General features: G+C 32.4%; 1 protein-coding gene across 1 annotated transcript in view; it reads left to right on the top strand.

Annotated features, from left to right (window-relative positions):
* The first annotated feature begins 11,371 nt into the window (after nt 1–11,371).
* plscr3b (phospholipid scramblase 3b) overlaps nt 11,372–22,008 on the top strand; it is a 22,125-nt gene continuing 11,488 nt past the window's right edge. The window contains exons 1-4 of the mRNA XM_056461415.1: nt 11,372–11,590; nt 13,672–13,741; nt 18,419–18,628; nt 19,765–19,835. Coding sequence (XP_056317390.1) covers nt 13,729–13,741; nt 18,419–18,628; nt 19,765–19,835 — 294 coding nt within the window. The 5' untranslated portion in view covers nt 11,372–11,590; nt 13,672–13,728. The remainder of the gene's footprint in view (nt 11,591–13,671; nt 13,742–18,418; nt 18,629–19,764; nt 19,836–22,008) is intronic.

Here is a 22,008-nt window from a genome sequence, read left to right as displayed (position 1 = left end):
AGTTATTAAACAACTCTGGTTCTGTAGCCAAAACATACTAAGAGAAATACTAGGAAATAATATAATGTATAAAATAATAAGACAATAAGAATATAAAATGTATAAAATAAGACCATAAGATAATATATAAAATTATAAGACAATAATATATGAAATAATAAAACAATACGATAATATATAAAATAACACAATAAGATAATATAATATATATAATTATAAGACAATAATATATGAAATAAGACAATAGTATATTATATAAAATAGCATGAAAATAATATTTAAAATAAGACATTATATTATCCTATTGTTTTATTTTATATCTTATGTCTTATATAATATATTGTTGTATTATTTTATATATTATATTATCTTATGTAAAATAAAAAGACAATAATATATTATACAATAAGACAATTTATAACAAGACAATAAGATAATATATAAAATAATAAAACAATATTATATAAAATAAGATAATATAATATATAAAATAATGAGACAATAATATATAAAATAAGACAGTAATATATTAAATAATATAATATACTAAATAATAAGCCAATATTACATAAAATAAGACAATAAGATAATATAATATGTAAAATAAGAATAAGATAATATAATATGTAAAATAAGATAATATAATATATAAAATAATAAGACAATAATATATAAAATAAGACAATAAGATAATATAATATATAAAATAATAAGAATAAAATAATATAATAATAAAACAATAATATTATATATAAAACAATAAGATAATATACATAAAATAATAAGACAATAATGTAATATATAAAACAATAATATAATATGTAAAACAAAAATATAATATTATATAAAAATAATAAGACTATAAAATAATATATAAAATAATAAGACAATAAAATAAAATAATATATAAAATAATAAGACTATAAAATAAAATAATATTTAAAATAATAAGACTATAAAATAATATATAAAATAATAAGACAATAAGATAATATAATATATAAAATAATAAGACAGTAATATATTATATAAATAAGTAAGATAAAATATATAAAATAATAAGATAATATATTATTTAAATCAATAATATAATAAGACAATAATATAAAATATAAAACAGTAGTATAATATGTAAAACAAAAAGATAATAAGACCATAAAATAATATATAAAATAATAAGAAAATAATTTAATATATAAAATAATAAGACAATAAGAAATACTAAGAGAAATAAGGCTGTCTCCTGTAGAAAAAATATAATAGGGAATACTGGATTTCACTCCTTGCACTTGTGAAATATTTGAAAAAGAATTATAATTTCACAGGACGACCAAGAAATATATGATTTTCTCTATCAGACAAATACCTTTCTGCTCCGAGTAGATAAGTGAGAGCTGCCAATGCGGTCCAGAGGAACTGTGATCCTCCTCCTGTTGGGGTAAAGATGTAGGATTTATGGTTAAATTTGAAAACATGGATGAGCTGCTATCTATTAAAAATGAAGAGTTCAATATGACTCGATTTTTGTATATACACAAATGCATTACTCATTACTCTTATGGAGATTTCTGTGAACCCTAAAATAAAGACACTATTTTTTTAAAAATAATAAATACTGTAACTAGTTGAGAAACTCTCTAAGTGCATCTGAAATTGACTAATTAAATGAGCATTTTTCTCACCCTGCGATGTTTATGTTCAGTTATTTCACTTTAAAGACAAAGAAAAGTGAAAATAAAAGTGAAATTACTAAATCTACATGCTAGAAAAATGCTAATTTTAGAATAAAAATTCAGACGGCACTTAGAGGCTTTTGCTAAATTCTTCAAATACATTTTGTTAAATACAATCCCTTCCAGTTTGTGTAGTATATTTGAACTATTCTATTAAATATTCCATTTAAACTAGTTCAAAATATGCTGTGCGGTTAATCACATTTTATTTCTAGTTTCACCGAAATCTCTCATTTCAGTACACAACAAAGAATGTAAGCAATCTTACCTGTTGTCCTTGTTTTTGCGGCGGTTGTTGTTTGCTTGCTGCATGTTGATTTGTTCCATGGGGGAGAAGAAAGCAGGAGACTTGGCTGGATTGGGATCCCAGTCCCGAGTCATTTCCCCTTCATTTCCAGGGAACAGTTCAGTAAGATCTGAGAGCTCATAGATGTGTGATGACAGATCCTGATCTGACATGTGACTGCTCTGCAGGGAATTACATGCATATATTTCAATATATAAAACTGCAAAGTTATATGCTATATTAAAAATCCATATTTCAAACATTCTGATATTTACCCTTTTCACTCGCAGTCTGTCTGGTAAGAGGAAAGCGCAAAGCTCATCCATCAGGAAGTAGACAACCAGAATAAGCAGAAAACACCTGGAGCACGTCATCTGAGGGTGGAAGAATGATATCGGTTTAAAATATTTTTATATTAAAAGAAAACTTAAGGCTTAACAACTTTATTAATCCCACCAGGGGCAATTAGATTAGGGTAATAGCATTTCATGATTTAACAAACACATAAGGAGACAAATCACTTACAAACAGTGTTAAAAAAAACAAAAACAAAAAAAAATCCAGCATGCTTCATGTCTAACTTCATAAATAGTTAAAAAAAAAAAACCTTGGAAAAACACATGTATTAGAAATGTAAATTTAACACTTGCTAAAATGTAATGTTGTAAAGCCTTACTGCCTCTGGAACAAATGTAAATTTATATCTGTTGGAAGAGCATTTAATGCTTCTTAACCTTCTTCCAGAGGGCAACAGAACAAAAAAACTTAAACTTTGAGTTTGTTTGCACTCTGAGTGTGCATTAAAACACTCAGTAATTATTCAAACAAAATGTAGAATTTAACAAAAGTATGTTGTACAATGAATGAAATGATGAAATTCAAAAAAGATTCCTTGGATTTACTAAATTTTTTAAAGTTAAGTGGTTGTAAACGATTTATTTAGGTTGAATTTAAAAAAACAAATTAAGTTGAGCATTACAAAATTTAATTTGCTTAAATTCAACATAAATTGTTTGCAGATGTAATTTTTTTTTAGTAAACACTGTAAAAATGATTTATTGGATGTACTCAATATTTTTGGTTGCACATAATTTATTTGGGCTGAATTTAAACAAACAAATGAAATTTAGTAATGTTCGACTTAATCTGTTTGTTTAAATCCAGCCCATATAAACTGTTTGCAAAGTTACTTTAAAAATGTTTAGTAAATCCAATGAATCATTTTTTCAGTGATACAGTGTAAAAAAATGCTGAATTCATTCATGTTGTCCCAACACAAATTAGTTAAGTTAACAAATGTAAATGGATTGAGCATAAAACAATTACACTGAAAAAAATTATTCAAAGATGATTCCTTGGATTTACTCAATTTTTTTACGTTAAGTGGTTGTAAACAATTTATTTGGGCTGAATTTAAACAAACAAATTAAGTTGAACATTATTAAATTTAATTTGTTTGTTTAAATTCAACACAAATAAATTGTTTGCAACACTTTTTACAGTGTAAGTTCACCCCAAAAAATCTAAATAGTTGTGTTATGTCAGTATATTTCAAATAAGAAGTTGAACAAGCGTGAAAAAAACATTTCTCACTGGTAAGAAAAGATTATTGGACTATATATTACATAATAAGAAAACTCAACTTAAATTATGGTTAATTTTGTAATTATCTGTGAAATTTATTAGCAGTTTCCTTGTGAAATTATTTACCTTGTTGTTGAGATAGTCTTTCCTTCTGAAGGTTCTTGCAGAGGTTGTTAGTCTTGCTCTTTCTCCTCGAGTCTGTGTTGTCTTGTGTTCTCTTTGTGAAGGGCATGTGTGTTTTGGGGTATTTGTAGACCTGAAGCTGGGGTGGGTTTATATAGGATGACAGAGAGATGGTGGATAAAGGGAGTGTTTTTGTCCAGCATGACTTCACCCACCCACCAGAAAGATTAGGACATGATTAAAGAATCATTTCGCTTGTTTTTAAAATGTTCTCAATCAATATCAACAATACCTACTGGCTACTTATTATGTAATTAAAAGTCTTTGTGTTCCTGGCATGTTCGTAATATGAACAATATGTGAAATATATAAATATGAAGAATTCAGATTGAAAAAGCTCTCTGGAAAAAAATGCCATCTGAAATTTTTTTATTTAGGGATTATAGTACACTAAAAAATTATTCATTGGATTTACTTTTTTTTAAGTTAAGTGGTTGCAAACTATTTTTATGTGTTGAATTTAAACAAACGAATGAAATTTTGTAATGTTCAACTCAATTTATTTGTTTAAATTCAGCCTGAATACATTGTTTACAACCACTTAAAAAAAGTAAATGCAAGGAATCATCTTTGAATATTTTTTTTTTCTGTGCATATAAATTCTCTGCAACCATTTACCTTAAAAAATATTTAGTAAATCCAATGAATTTGTTTTCAGGGACAATACACAATATTGTTTTGAGATTTACCAATAAACACATTTAACAGTGAGATTATTTTATAGTGTTTTTAGAAAGCTGAAACAACACAATTATTGTTTTTTTTGGGTGGACAACTTAATTGTTTACGTTCAATCCACTGAAATTTGCAAAAACGAATAAGTTAACTTAATTCCTTCATGCTGTCCCAACACAAATCTTTTGTGTGGAACCCAGCATTTTTTGCTGTAAATACACTGTAGAAAATGCTGGGTTCCACACAATTCCTTCATGTTGTCCCAACACAAATCGATTAGGTTAACTTAATTGTTTTTAAAGATTTAAGTGGATTGAATGTAGACAAAATTAAGTTGTCCCCCCAAAAAACCCAATAACTGATTTGATTCAGCTCATTTTAAATAAGCAGTTTAAACAAGCAGCAAAAGTATTTTTTTAAAGGTATAATATAAATAGTCATGTCGGGGAATGATGAAAAGGGAGTTTCAAGTGGTAATAGTAGTAATAGTAGTAGTAATAATGTTAATAATAAAAGCTTTCATCCAAGCTTTTTCAACCTTATTTTGTGTCTAGTTCACTGAAAAAAATTTGATCCGCAAAATAGTTGCAAACTATTTATTTGTGTTGAATTTAAACAAATTAAATTTAGTAACGCTAGACTTGTTTAAATTCAGCCCGAATAAATTGTTACAACCACTTAACTTAAAAATTTTGTTAATCCAATGAATCATCTTTGAATATTTTTTTTCAGTGTTGAATTGTAATTTTTTTTTAAGATAAAACTGTCAAACCTTTTTACTCTGACCTTTTACAGAAGGTGCTCACTAACAGTCAAATAGGTGTAGCAATAGGTTATATAAAATCATTTAAGTTTTCAAACTTAAAGCAAGGATCATTCAGTGACATTAAAACACTATATTTAGAGACAGAACTGAAGGCAGATATTATTAATACATCTTTATAAATCTTTATACATTGACAGTATCATTCCAACCGTATCCTTTTATTAACTGAATCATTTAAAACATAATTAATATAATTTTGTATGATCTTTACTCATTTATATATTTTAATAATTAATGATCAGAATGAGGGTCGTTTTATTTGTATACATAAATATATGTTACCCCGAAAGATAATCAAACATTATTTCACCCATATTTTTTACCCATATAATTGATTTGAAACATTTAATGATTTACTTGCAATGCTTTCAATGTGAAAAAAACTTACTAAAATTAATAATAATTAACAATAATAATAACAACAACAATTATAATAATAAATTGGAGGTTCATTCCGCTGTGGCGATCCCAGATTAATAAAGGGACTAAGCCGAAAAGAAAATGAATGAATGATAATAAACTTTATAATAAAATCTGGACAACAAAATGTGATGTAAAAATGAAATAATTTCTAATATCACCTAAAAAAGCTCGAGTTTACTATAGGGATGGAAGGCGCTGACATTCACACACATTTCTAAGCGTTGGGTCATTTGGAGAGTCTGTGTGTGGCCTCTTCAGATCATCTCGTCTCGCTCAATTTCAGTTTCAAAACACTGGATGCTCGTCCACGTAGGGATGGTTGTAGTATTAACAGAGGAAACACACAAGCACACACACACACATATGAAAGTGGCCTCTGTGGATGGTCTACCAGCAGTCTGACACGTTTTCGCTTTTCCTCTTTTCCCTCCCAATCCTAATTATTGCTATTTCGGGCAACCCGGGGCCACCAGACATAGACTAGCTGTTGACAGATGACCCATGGTGAAAATAAACTACCTTTACTAAACAGGGCCGGTGCGATCCGCCCAGATGTCTGTCAACAGAGACTGAGAACAAATCGGTGCCACTGATTACTCTAATTAGTGTAAAATGAGTGTCTGTGATCGTTTGCGACAATCCCGCCTTCTCATTTCTGCCCTATAAGTACCCAGAATGATCCAAACGTCCAAATTTAGAACAATGACAATCCTAAAGAGTCCAGTGCTAGCTAAAAATATGCATTTGTTCTAAATTATTTGCAGAATCAATAGCTTTTTTGCGTAATTTATAGTTTAAGTGCTGTATTATCATTGTATATAACAGTTGTTGTAGATAGAGTGGATTTTTCCAGCATGTTTTTAATGATATAACAACCGGACTTTTTATTGAAGGTCCTGGAATCTATGGATCGACATTTCTACAATACTACTACATTTGCAATTTATTAAAATGGAAATGTTTATATAGTTGTTGCATGCATCCAGCTTTGTCTATGTTAAGCAGGTGAGAAGCGCATGTTCTGTACGGTGAGCACTGATTGTGTGTAAAAGCCAACTATGCTGTAAAAAAGAGCAGTTTTTCTGTATTTTATGATTAATGTTTTTATATTTTATTTTTCCCCATTTATTGACGCTTTTGAATTGCATTACGGGATCTTGATCTTTCTTCCAACAACTTTTAACTTTGAAAAGGTGACTTTTATTGACATTTTTAATAGCTTAAAGTGATATTGTCTTGGTTGGTGTCAGAGGTGGGTAAGTTCAGTCTATGTTTTCACTCCAAGATATCAACAAGAATAGTTTTGATAATGCAATTCACGCTGTACATGGAACTGACTTTGCAACATATATGAGTTGCAGATTCAACATGAAAAAACAAGTAGTGGTCTCAAAATTATCCCAATTTGAACCTTATTAATGTAACTATGGGATAACTTAAACTGCTGTTTAATGGAATAACTTATTAGCTCTACACATCTTAGTCATTCACACTGTTAACCAATAAAATATAACATTTAAACATACATAAACATAAAAATTGTGTGTAACACACACACACAACACATATCTTTGCCATGATGACAGCACGTAATATTTTACTGGATATTTTTCGAGATATTAGTATTCAGCTTAAAGTGACATTCAAAGGCTTAACCAGGTTCGTTCGGAAAGTTCGGGTAATTAGGCAAGTCATTTATGATGGTTTGTTCTGTAGACTATTGAAAAAATATTGTTTAAAGAAGCTAAGGATATTGACCTTAAAATGGTTTTAAAAACATTACAAATTGCTTTTATTTTAGCCGATATAAAAAAGACTTTCAACAGAAGAAACACGTCATTTGTGAAATATTTTTAAAAAAATTCACAGGAGGGCAAATAATTTTGACTTTAACTGAATATATATATATATATATATATATATATATATATATATATATATATATATATATATATATATATATATATATATAAATACATTTATTTAGGGTCAGTTGGCATTTCTGTGTGAAGTTCGCATGTTCTCCCCCGTGTTCGTGTGGGTTTCCTCCGGGTGCTCCAGTTTCCCCCACAGTGACAATTTAGCTTACTCAATTCACAATTCATAGCGCATGTCTTTGGACTGTGGGGGAAACGGGAGCACCCGGAGGAAACCCACGTGAACACTGGGAGAACATGCAAACTCCACACAGAAATGCCAACTGACCCTGCCGGGGCTTTAACCAGCAACCTTCTTGCTGTGAGGTGAATGTGCTACCCACTACTCCACCGTGCAGCCATAAGTTGATTGAATTTAAAACAATTAAGGTGTCCTTCAAAGCCTCAAGAATTTGTGTTGTTTCAGCTCAATTAAAGTAAGTTGATTGTACAAACATAAAATGTCATTTTCAAGTTCTAAACGTCTCATTTATAAATGTGGAACAGAAAAACAGGGCAGTTTATTTAAGTAAACATATTTAACTCAGATATTGTCTTAGTTGAACCACTTTAAATCATCAAATCGGCCATAATCATTAATAACTCAATTAAAAAATTATTCTGGTGTGCGGTCACTTGTAGGAAGGTTTTTATGCAAAGTTTTATACGCTACATGACAAAAGTTTTGTCGTCTATCCAAGTTTAAGGAACAGTGGAAAAATAATTAATATTGTGTGTGACTCCCATGAGCTTGGAGGACTGCATCTATACATCTCTATGACTCAAATAGCTTATTAATAAAGTCATCTGGAATGGCGAAGAAAGCGTTCTTGCAGGACTCCCAGAGTTCATCAAGATTCTTTGGATTTATCTTCAATGCCTCCTCCATCTTACCCCAGACATGCTCAATAATGTTCGTGTCTGGTCACTGAGCTGGCCAATCCTGGAGCACCTTGACCTTTTTTGCTTTCAGGAACTTTGATGGGGCTGAAGTATGAGAAGGAGCGCTATCCTGCTAAAGAATTTGCCTTCTGCTGTGGTTTGTAATGTAATGGGCAGCACAAATATCTTCATACTTCAGGCTGTTGATGTTGCCATCCACTCTGTAGATTTCTTGCACGACCCCTATACTGAATGTAACCCTAAACCATGATTTATTCTGTGAGAATCTTGGCGGGTTCCAATAGGTCTTCTGCAGTATTTGTGATGATTGGGATGTAGTTCAACAGATAATTAATCTATACTGAAAAAATCTATACTGAAGTAAAAGTACTTGCGGTTACTTGAATAAGAGTAAAAAAGTATCTGATGAAAAAAATTACTCAAGTAAATCGTAAGCTAAATTGTCCGTAGTGAATGAGAGCGTATGGCTGTTTCTCACTGATGGGTTGCAGCTGGAAGGGCATCCTAAAACATATGCTGGATAAGTTGGCTGTTCATTCCACTGTGGCGAAATCGGGTTGATAAAGCGACTAAGCCGAAAAGAAAATGAATGAATTAATATTTTAATTTCTATAACAAAAAGATTTTATCCAGAAGGAAAATATTATAGGAAATGCTGCGTAAATGTTCCTTGCTCTGTTGAACATCATTACTGGGGAAATACTAAAAAAGAATTTAAATTTCACAAGAGGGATAATAATTTATATTTAAATAACAATCTTAATTATATATTTATTTATTATTTAATTATTTTAAGCTTAATTTCATATGCTCATCCACAATTTTTTTTAAATTGTTTTTAGCTTTTATTCCTATTCATAAAAATAAATAAATACAATTTGTTGTGTAGCCTAATTTGTAAACACCCTCATGAAATAACTGATAAAAGAATTTATTTTTATAAAAATATTTAAACAAACAAGCTGACGAAATTATTTGGCATGAACAACATAAAATCATGAATCCATCCGGCCTCGTATGTGGATCAAAACCTGGAAAATAAATGTTTCAAACAGGAACTATAGCGGCCAGTGTTCCAATAGGGATTTCAAATATGTTTAATAGTGCCACAAGATGGTGCTATAACAACAACAAACCTGGATGTGTTAAATTTGAGTATCTTTGAATAGTGCTTAATTGTCTTCAGTTCTCTCAACAGGCAACTATATCGATTAATTAATATATAATATTTTATATATAATATTTTTTCATTCAGAATTTATAATTTATTAGTAGGTGATTTGTCATTTATGGGGGCATTTGACTGTATTATTGATTCTTGACATCACATATTGATTTACAGTGTATGTCTATTATGTAATATAAAAAGGCATTTTAAAAGGCTTTTATCATTTATGGCCAGTGGTTTAACATCTATCAAGGAGTATTAAGCCTATATTTGTCTTCATTAATGGCACTTTTTATCTAGCTATTAATAGTTATTATTTGGGAACTATAATACTTTCATTTGATAGATGCTAGCACTTTTTATTAGACATTAAAACTAGTCATTAGATACTAGTAGACTAACCGGTTTCAAGGTTTACCATGGTTTGGAAAAGTGTCAAGGTTTTAATACCACTAAAATGTTCTGTTATAAAATGTATTTTTTATTTGCTGTAAAGAAACCTGTCTTTGAAACTAATGAAGCCAGTAGAAGTCGATGACTTATTTTAGTGATTTAGCCTGACATGTTTGCTGCTCCAAAATATTATAAATGTTTCTTAAAATAAAATGAATTGTTCAATGGGCAAAATGTTGTTGTTGTTTTTACCCAGACATTTAAAAATAACTTATTTTAGGGTAGCAATCACAATACTGTGATACTGTGAAAACGTGGTATTTTTAGCCAAGGTTGTCATACCCTTAGAAACTTATACCGGCCCATGCCTACAGTATACTACATAATCATTAGCTACTAGCACTGCTTATTATTAAAAACTATAGTAACTGCTAGACATCTTAAACAAATACTATAGACTATAGTATGTAGGCTAGGGCGTAGTGTTAAAACGCTGCAAACACACTCGTTTTTGCACAAAGAGTAAAGCGAAGAATCGATTTTAAGCTTCCTTTTTTCTCATTTACGAACAATCACTGCACCAACAAGGAAGTGCTGGAGAGTTTGGTGACGGAGGCTTGCTTGTGGAGTAATTAAACCTGGCATGCTTTTGAATGACTTGTAGCTATTATTATAGCCTACTTTTACATAACCATTCAATACTTGCTAGTATATGCTTACTTATCTGCTACTCATACCTGATCATACACACTTAAGTATATTATTCATAAGACATTCACTTAAATAACAATGAATGTTAAGGGTTAAAACGACTTTCGTTATATAGATAAACGAGGCGTTAAAACAAAAGTTTTTGACCCTAGCCACGACAGTTTTCACAACTTGCCAACAAAATCAATGATTTGCATTTATTTGATGGTATGGCGTTGTGGCATTTGTGTACAGCAATATTTTCATCGAGTAATGGATTCATTCGACCACTGTATGTGTATATGAGCAGCAGATTGGAGGAGCAGACAGTTATTCATGATTTTGTGGTGTTCACGAGTGGTTTTAAGTTCGAGGAAATAAGTTTAAGCTGCGCAACCTGATGACTATATTTAAAATCATATGGTGTGGCGTAAATGTTTCGAAACATGCCCAAGTGCTTCCCAATTTTTGTCATTGCACGTACCAAAAAGTGTAATATCCTCGTTTTTCTTTAAATGTTAACCTTATTGCTTAATAGAAGTCTTGTGGCTTTCTTAGGCTTTCAATCTAATCTGCGTCATAAAGGGGGAGGAGATTGATTCATAGAGAAAAAAGGAGAATGCTTCGCGCTAGGGCGTAGTGTTAAAACGCTGCAAACACACTCGTTTTTGCACAAAGAGTAAAGCGAAGAACCGATTTTAAGCTTCCCCTTTTCTCATTTACGAACAATCACTGCACCAACAAGGAAGTGCTGGAGAGTTTGGTGACGGAGGCTTGCTTGTGGAGTAATTAAACCTGTCTGACAAAGATGTAAGTGAGAGTTTGCATGGTGGACTGGTTTCCTTTTCGAAACTTAGGCTAAAAATGGTAGATTTTCGGTTTAAGGTGTATTGCGGTGATACATTTTACACGACAGGTAAACGCGAACATCTTAATTAGTTTTATGGCTTTTTTTCCGGAAAACATTTCAGTAAAGATTGCTCTGCAGTTTCTACTTCAACTCTTCTTGTGTTTTTTATTATTGTTGTTGTTGTTATTATTATTATTATTATTATTATTATTATTATTGGTTAGTGAATGTGCAACTATATTTTGTTGTTGTCTTTGTGAGGGAGAAAAACAGTGTATGCTACTTGACCTCTCACGATAAGCAGCAGTAACTGTTGCCACACCCACTACATATAACGTCATGTCGTTATTGCTTCAATATGTTACTCACACTCAAACATGCATCTTTTTGGCATTGTGTTCATATAAGGAAACCTTGGCAAGATATCTGCCAGTTTATTATTAATTTCATATATGAAGATTTTGAGCTTTGCTTTAAAGATGTTTTATTTGGACTTTTTACCTCTGAGAAGCAATATGAAAAATGTTAATTTTATTTGCAACTTAATAATCTTGCTAGCAAAGTATTTCATTCACAAATGCAAGGTTATCAATATCACCCCTCATTTTTCTTATTTTCGAATAGACATCAAGAATTATATTAAGTCTCTCTTTACCACTTCTAACAAAAAGGCAACTAAAACATTGAATGTATGTTATTTTTTTATGTTTTTATGTAATTTGTGTTGATGCTGTTTATGCTGTGAATTCCATGGCTTTTTATCTTTATTTTCTTATACTTGGTTTAGTATAAATTGCAATGTATGTATTATTTAATTAATTTATTTATTTTCTCTCTTTTGGTTGTTCTCACTACTGATGTGTTTGTCATTATTCCCAACTCCTGGCTCTTTGTTCATCAGTTGTTTTTCACACCTGTATTCTTGAGCAAATGTTCGATCAAATGTTCAAAAATCACCATCAAACAAACATTTACGACCTAAAATGTAGTATTAGAAATATAAGAAATGTGTTACAGTCACTCCGATGGGAAAATTTCTTTGTAATTCTCTAATAGATCAAATTATTTTGAAAAAAAGCTTGGCTCTTACCTTTCAAATTCTGTGTTCCCAACCAAGTTAAAGAATTACACTTGAAAGTGTTACACAATATCTACCCCACAAACGAGATTGTATCTAAATTTGGTAATAATAATTCAAATTGTGTCTTTTGTAACTGAAGTATTGGATCGATTGATCATCTTTTTGTCAAATGCCCGTTTTTTAAATCAAAATGTAAGTTTAACATTGAATTTTCCACGTGTGATATAATTTGTTACTTTTCTCATGACAAATGTAACAAAATTTATAGGCAATTTACTTAATATTTAGATAGATAAATATTATATTAACAAATGTACATTTTCTTCATCATTACCTACTTTGATAAATTTTCTTTGTGACTTAAATGGTTTCATTACTACATTACAAAATGTTTATAGTAAAAAAGTGTAAAAACTGAAATTTCATAAGAACTTTGTAAACATTATTAAATTTGATAATTTTGCCTCTGTATCCTGTTTTTTTTTTTGTTTTTTTATCTTAGTATTATTTATTTTCTTTTATGTAAATGTATTTTTTTGTTCCTTTTTATTATTGTACTTGATGTCATCCAATGTTATGGTTATTAATATGATTGTATTGTTAAAATCCAATAAAAAAAATCCCATAGATACAGGACAGTAGAGAGAATTGACAGGAAAGTGTGGGGAGCATAGAGAAGGGAAGGATCAGCATAGGACCTTGAGGAATCAAACTCGGGTCGCCGTGAGCACCGGAATGCATGTGTCGATGCACTTTCCACTAAGCCATTGTCACCGACATTATTATTAATTAATTCATTCATTCATTCATTCATTCATTCATTCATTCATTTTCTTTTCGGCTTAGTCCCTTTATTAATATGGGGTTGCCACAGCGGAATGAACCGCCAATATTTATTAATATTATTTTCTATTTCTATTGCACAAACTAAACTTTTCTTCAATGTTTTCGCCCACATAGTGATCGTGGTGCTGATAGACAGACATTGGATCTGAAAGTCAAAGATCTACCTTCAACATGTCTGGACCAGGTAATGATAATGCCATTTATTTATCTATTCTTTTAATAGAAATGCATGTTTTTATTACTTTCTGGAATTGCAGAATGCATTAACTTAAACAGCCAGTGAGTTTTGCATTAGTTGCCCAGGATATCCACTTGCATGAACTCATTCATATAGTTTACAGTTTACTGTGCTGAAAACCATCCACACAGTCTATTTACATTTTTTCTCTCAAGTGCAATTTGTGCAGCTTCATGCCTGTTGAAATGAAGGTGTGTTTTCTGGTGGAAACATTTATCCTGGAGGTCAGTGGGAAAGGAATGCAGGAAGTCAAGCCTACAAAAGTGGCTGTGTTCCACATTTATAAGTTTCCACAGTTTTAAGATCGGAGTTTAGGTCTACAGAACTGATATATGAAAAAAAACAGATCAAGTCTTTTAATTATGTGTGCTTCAAAGCAGATAATGGTGTTCTAGCATCATTTTAGACTTTCTTACTATAAAAATGTCTATCCCATCCAACCCAGACTGCATGTTGCTGCTAAATTAGCAGTCAAGTGATTCCTAACCCCATTAAGGATATTCTTTGGAACATCTGTGTTCTTAATAGAATTCAGTCTATCTGTCACCAAGCAGACTGAAAGTATGTAGTCCATGTTAAGTGTGTGGATTGAATGTTTTAGGTAAGTTCCTGTATAAGCGGTTTATTAAATGCATGACTCAAGAAAAATCCTTTCTGTTGCAAAAGGGCTTGCCCCATCCTTTTGTTTTGGGGAATGACTCAGACTCAGCAATGTTTATATAACTAGCCAGGAAAACTGGAATGACAAGACGGGACTGTCCATTAGAAGCGCCAAATTGAAATGCCAATAGAAGGTCATGAATTATTCATTGGTACTATGTGGGAAGTCTGTTTCAATGATTGACTTGGTTTGCGTTCCATCTACAGTGGAAGTCAGAATTATTAGCCCTCCTGAATAATTTTTTCCCCAATTTCTGTTTAACAGAGAGAAGCTTTTTTTTTCAGCACATTTCTAAACATAATAAGTTTAATAACTCATTTCTCATAACTGATTTATTTTCTTTGCCATGATGACAGTAAATAATATTTGACTAGATATTTTTTGAGACACTTCTATACAGCTTAAAGTGAAATTTAAAGGCTTAACTAGGTTAACTACGCAGGTTAGGGTAATTAGGCAAGTTAATATATAACGATGGTTTGTTCTGTAGACCAGTGTTTCCCAACCCTGTTCCTGAAGGCACACCAACAGTACACATTTTCAATGTCTCCCTAATCAAACACACCTTAATCACCTAATTAGAACATAAGAAGAGACCCCAAAACCTGAAGTTAATTAGTCAGGTAAGGGAGACATCCAAAATATGTACTGTTGGTGTGCCTCCAGGAAAAGGGTTGGGAAACACTGCTGTAGACTATCGAAAAAATATATTATAGCTTAAAGGGGCTAATAATTTGGAACTTTTTTGAATTTTGATGGTTTTTGAAAAATTAAAGACTGATTTTATTCTATCCAAAATAAAAACAAATAAGACTTTCTCTAGAAGAAAAAATATTATCAGACATACTGTAAAAAATTCCTTGCTCTGTTAAACCTTATTTGGGAAACATTTACAAAAGGAAAAAAATTCAAAGGGGGGGCTAATAAATCTGACTTCAACTGTACATATATTTCTTCTATATTTTGCTTTGTTGCTTTTCAAAATCCTTTCAGAAAGTAATGACATGAATTGCACGCTATGCAGATTTCCTAGTGATTTACTATTCTGAACATCTACAACTGTGAGAAAATCCAAGTGAACCATTTTATTTCAAGTGTATTAGTGCATGTCTGTAGGAATTATGGATGACTTTTCAATGACCAAGTCTGAAGGACGATTTGAGTGTTCTTCCCAGCACTTAAGTTAATGCTTTTGCGCCAGGGATGCACGTGACCATGAATAGAAAGATAACATGATGGAAACGGGTTGCGATTCCATGTGGCGGGTCTTGAGAATCAAATTAGCATTGATCCAGTGTCTGAATTCTACGTGAGCTCACTTGGTCTACCAGACGCCAGGGAAAGCACCAGGGGATATTTATTTACCAGAAATTTACCAGACTTCGAAACACAAGAAGCGAATAATGAAATATACATTGTGCATATAGGCAGCATGGTGGCTCAGTGGTTCCCACTTTTCCCTCACAGCAAGAGCGTTGCTGGTTCAAGTCCCGGCTGGATCAGTTGACATTTCCATGTGGAGTTTGCATGTTCTCCTTATGTTCGCGTGGGTTTCCTCCACAATCCAAAAACATGCGCTATAGGTTAACTGAATAAACTATATTGGCCGTAATGTATATGTGTGCATGTGAGTGTGTATGGGTGTTTGACAGTACTGGGTTGCAGCTGGAAGGGCGTCCACTGTGTAAAACACATTCTGGATAAGTTGGTGGTTCATTCCGCTGTGGCGACCCCTGATTAATAAAGGGACCAAGCCAAAGGAAAATAAATAAATGAATGACAGTGTGCATGTTATTGACTTGCCAGAACATATCCCCAAATAGCAGCCCTACATAACTTCACTAACAAGCAATTTGTGATGAATGCTGAGAGCCAAATCACTGCAGTTACTAAGCACTTTTGGACACTACTAGTAATTTGTTAATTCATGGATTTTTATTTTCTTCAGGAATTTGGCATTTTTTTTAAACTGCATATCAAAATGTGTTTTTATATTTTGTTGAAAAATGAACACTTTTTCTTCTCGAGCTAAATTCCAGACACTTGTTTTGTGGACCTCGGGCGTGTTGATGCACGATAGGGTCTTCTCTCTGCTGGCAATGAAAGGCACTTTTGTTTCTGTGCCTCACGGCTGTCAGTCTTGAATAGACAAGCAATTTTTTGAGTTAGGCAGGAAATATAATAACGGTTGATCATTATTTTGCACATGTAATGATTTTGGAGGTACTCGCGTTCATAGACCCTCACTCATGCTGATCATTGTGATTAGGATAAGGATTAGTATTTGAAGCTTTTTATATAGAACACTTTTGAAGCAGGTGGTTTGAGAATTCTGTAAAGACATTCTGCAAACATTCAAACAACGTTGTATAAATAGGCAGCACCTGGATGAGAAGCCTGCGGTCAGAGAGCTTTATTTCATTCAAATGTATTCCTATTTTTTGGCCTAAATAATGATCTGACAAGTAAAAAATCTGATCTTTTCATTTGAGAATGGCAGTTCAGGATATACAATGGGAGGATTAGATGCGTCATATTATGCTATACCTGCTGTGTTTTCACCACAGGTTTCGTGCCCTTTCTCACGGTCCTTCAAAAGTCATTCTTTTATGCTGATTTGGTGATTAACTTTTTATCAGTGTTGAAAAAGGTTGTGCAGCTTAATATGTCTGTGGAATTGTTGTCTTGTTTTAGGATTCTATAATCAGTAGAAAGTTTAAAAACAGAATTCTTTTTCTCTTTGCTTTCACATCATTTGATCATTTCATTGATTACTTCCTGAATTCAAGCATGTAAATAAGTGTGATAAAGCCAAAACTTTTGCCATGGCATATTTAAAAGCAATATTATTTGCTGAAATGTTAAAAGATTTAAGGATCATTGTGCAGCTCCAAAATGCTAATAAGGTAATTAAATGTATAGGTAAATAATAATTATTATCCTATATTTAATATAAAATAATATACTTAATTTATAACCTATATAATTTAAATATTGTGTTTCCTCCGGGTGCTATGGTTTCCCCCACAAGTCCAAAGACATGAGCTATAGGTAAATTGGGTGAGCTAAATTGTCCATAGTGTATGACAGTGTATAGGTATTTCCCAGTGATGGGTTGCAGCTGGAAGGGGATCTGCTGCGTAAAACATATGCTGAATAAATTGATGGTTCATTCCGCTGTGGCGACCCCAGATTAATAAAGAGACTAAGCCGAAAAGAAAATGAATGAATTAGTAATTTAAATAAAAAATTTTTTTTAATATATCAATAAATGCAATTTAGAATAAATAATAAATATATATCAAAAAATGTTTATGGTTGCATGCGTTGTTAATGATTTTTCTCATTGATAACTGCTGTAAATAGTCAATATTGTTACAATGAATTATTTATGAACCCTTCTGCTAGTGGTGGCTATTTTAATGCATTTTTAAATAAGATGCCTCCCATGTTTGCTGCCTTCTAAAATAGATCCATTCCACTGAACACAAGAGACCTGCATGAACCATCTCAATGCTGAGATCTCTTTCCCTAACACACATGCACACATCATACATGTTTGCATATAATAATATTTGCATATGTATTGTTCAAAACTAAACAGGTTAGTTGTTCCAGTAGTTTCACAATATGCTGTATACCAACTCAAATCCCAGTGTTGAGGCTTAATGGTATGATTTTCGCAGACAGCTTGAATTAAACGGTACATATCTAATCAGTGCGTTCACAAATCCGCTTGTGACTGGAAAATGTATACAAAACCAAATAACTGCTCTACGATCTTCACCAAAAATTTCCTGTTAATGAGTTGACGTGGCACAAACCATGTTTCTTGCAGCTGTTTCAGTCTAGACAAAATGTCAAGACCAGAAATGGTATTTTAGGATTCCATTATAGATTGAATTTTAGCTAATTATGCTAATACATTTTTTTTCTCTCTTTGTATTTTAATTGTCTTCCAGGCTACCCATCTCCAAACCAGCCTTCGTATCCCATGCCACAGCCGGGCGGACACTCCATGCCACCCTATCCAATGGGAGGCTATGGAGATCCTGGGCAACATGCACCACCAGCAGGATTCCAAGTAGGGTACCAACCAGTTCCGGATCAGCCAATCATGTATCAGCCTGGTCCAGTTAGTCCAGGACCTCAGCCGGGTCAATCATACGGAGGTAAACCTATATATATATATATATATATATATATATATATATATATATATACTTACTACATTTTAAATATTTAGTTTACTCTCTAACTTTCAATTTGTCATCATTTAGACATCCCAATATCATCCTAAATCTACAGGACTTTCATTGATTATTTTTTTGTTGATATACTGTTACAGATATTATTGTGATAAGTTATTGTCATGTTAAGACATTTTGTTTTATTCCACCAATTATAGAATGACAATTTCACCCAAAACATTGGTAAGGAATAAATCCCTATTAAATGGATCTGAAAAAGTCCACTGCAGAGATCTAATCACTTTATATTAAGCAAAAGAGTTAATTATTTGAGGCTTTTATTCACATATAAACTTTGATCATAAAACATAAATAGAAGCTCAACTGCACCTGCTTGACACCCAAGAATCAACCTAATATTTATTTAGGCATTAATAAATAGAAAACAGAATTCTTGAACTTTTGTGACCAAATTTAAATGCTTTTATTGGAATAGTTTACCCCAAACTAAAAATTCTGTCATCATTTATTCCATCTTTTATTTGTTTCAAGCCTGTTTGGGTTTCTTCAGTTGAACACAAATGAAGCTTTTCTAAAGAAAGCTGGAAATCTGTAACCACTGACTTCCATAGTATTTGTTTTTCCTACTATGGAAGTAGTTTTCAGCTTTCTTCAGAGTATCTTCTTTTGTGTTTAACAGATTAATGAAAGTCATACAGGTTTGGAACCACTTGAGCATGAGTACATTTTCATTTTGGGGTGGACTATACATTGACTGATCAATAAGTGAAATAGCTGTCTTGTATTTCTACATGCATTGCTTCAATTGTGTGGATTCGTTAAAAATGTGCTTCTTTAATTGTATCCACACATTCCGTTGAACATTAGAACCAACATAAAGGCAATGTAAGGTTTCATCCTATATTTAGTAACGGAAAAGAAAAAAGGATGGCCCTAGTAATACCAATGTTTGATTTCTAGGGGAGACCAAGAACTGATTAAATGTGCACATTCAATGCAATGCAAGTCTGTATGAATGTAGAGCATGTATTCTCTTATATGGTATTCTGAAAGCTATTGATAATAAATAGTGCTATTTTCCTCATGACTGTCTCTAGGACCTGCAGCTGTACCTGCACCAATAGCAGTGCCTGCTGGAGTACCACCGGGTCTGGAGTACCTCACTCAGGTGGGCCATGTCTTTTTTTATTTTTTTTTTCAAGATCACATTTACTTGTTTACCTCAGATGAATGGTACTATATTAGAGCTTTTCTAATATTAAATTTAGAGATTTGAATCATTTTGTGTTGATTGCCCTTAATTTCAGTGCCGTATTTGTACATCGTGAGGCAATACGATGCTGAAATGTTATGGGTGGATACATGTATATTTATAGAACACAGTGTTTCTGTGACTGTACAAAACACATGTAAATACATATGATGCCCAATAGCTAACATTAGGTAAAGTGTAAACAGCATGGAATGTGAAGCAAAAAACTAAGATTTAACTTAACAGGCTTTAAAATGACCTTATATTACCTGCTTCAATTCAAGTGTACTTGCATAACGCTTTGCACAATAATTATCATTCCAAAGCAGCTTCACAAAAGGTGCACATCATTACATTACAGCCCAAATTTTAAGAGTGTAAAGCCACAGTCTTGTGTAATTCTGAGAGAGAAATGTGGGATTTCCTTTGAGTTTTTACTAGATAAGTACAAACGATAAATGATAAAACAATTCATTGTACAGGAGTTCACATAGCTTGCCGGACGGCACAGTTCAGAATGCATACTACTTGTGGATTAACTGCTGTTTAATCAAAAGAGTGAAACTTCATTATTTGCATGTGTTTTAAGGCCTGTCACTGTGTAAACATTTCAAGCATGTTTAAAGCATTCAGGCATAACAAGTAAAGTTTGATAAAACAAGTGTTTTTAATTTATACAGTGAAGACTACGCAGTTTTATTTCAATTTCTGTATCTGAATACTTTAGACACCTCAGAGAAAAAAAACAAAGAAGAAATTGTAATGCAAGGTTTCCACTACATTCATTCTTCCATGGCGGGGCGCCACACCAAAATTCATCCAGCCACTGCTACATTACAGCTTCTCATTCAAAACATTCAGCCGGTTTTTTTAAATAGTGGGTTATAATCGCACCAAAACGTATTAAAAGGTATAACAGCGCAAACTTTTCTGTAATCGTAGTAGTGCTGTGGGTTATTCATTTAACCCTTTAAGGTTAAAGGCGTTCTGTGTTCTGTGAATGAACGTCACCTCGTGGTTCCATCCCTAAGAGGGAAGAAATCACTTTCCCGAACTCTCACATTCAATCTGCCCAGTTGGTGGAATGAACTCCCTAACTGCATCAGAACGGGCAGAGTCACTTGCTGTTTTCAAGAAACGACTAAAAACTCAACTATTTAGTCTCCACTTTCCTTCCTAATCTGTAACTGCCTCTCTGGCTATACCACTAACTGTACTCTCTCCAAAAAAAAAAAAAAACATTACTAAAGCTTTGCTTCTTAGACTTTACACACCTGAAACTTGCCTATAGCACTTATTCACTGCTGCTCTTATAGTTGTGTAAATTGCTTCCTTGTCCTCATTTGTAAGTCGCTTTGGATAAAAGCGTCTGCTAAATGACTAAATGTAAATGTAAGGTGACATGCTGACTGACCACAAAACGTAAGTATTTTACATTTTGTCAGTTTAGTGGCTAATTTGTACGAATTTGTATGAGTTCAGTCGTATGAAATTGTATGATTTAGGCATGGCACCTAACCCCACCCCTAAACCCAACCATCATTGGGGGATGAGCAAATCATACTAAATTGTACAAATTAGATTGTACAACTTCATACGAATTAGCTACTAAATGAAAAAGTTTTGAATTGCCGTGAGATTGTGTTGCACTGACAGGTGCGTGAGGCCAGCCAACACGACGTAGCTTTCAGTTATGACGAACAGTTTCCATAATTATATTTTATTTATAGATAAAGGTCTATGGCTCTGCATACAATCACTTTATCTTGCTAAATCGCACTTCAGCAGCGTTTATTTGTGAGCGCACAAGAAAATCTGCACCTGAGCAGCGTATATTTGAGGGTGCGCAAGAAAATTGGCGCTCGAGCACAGAGATTCACATGCTCTCATTACATGAATGCGATCTTGACTTGTAATACTGCGCTCACGAAATTTGTCATTAAAATAACGCCACAGGTAGTTGGTAGATCTGTGTAAAAGGCCCAACAGAGTCCGCCGCCACAGCTGGAAAAAAATCCTAGAGGAAACACCGTAATGTATTATGTTTTTGTGCTGAAGCCCTTCACTTAAATAAAGTATCCAAATAGAG

Source organism: Danio aesculapii, chromosome 7, assembly GCF_903798145.1.
Source record: "Danio aesculapii chromosome 7, fDanAes4.1, whole genome shotgun sequence".
NCBI lineage: Eukaryota > Metazoa > Chordata > Actinopteri > Cypriniformes > Danionidae > Danio > Danio aesculapii.
This window is presented reverse-complemented; position numbering and strand designations above follow the sequence as displayed.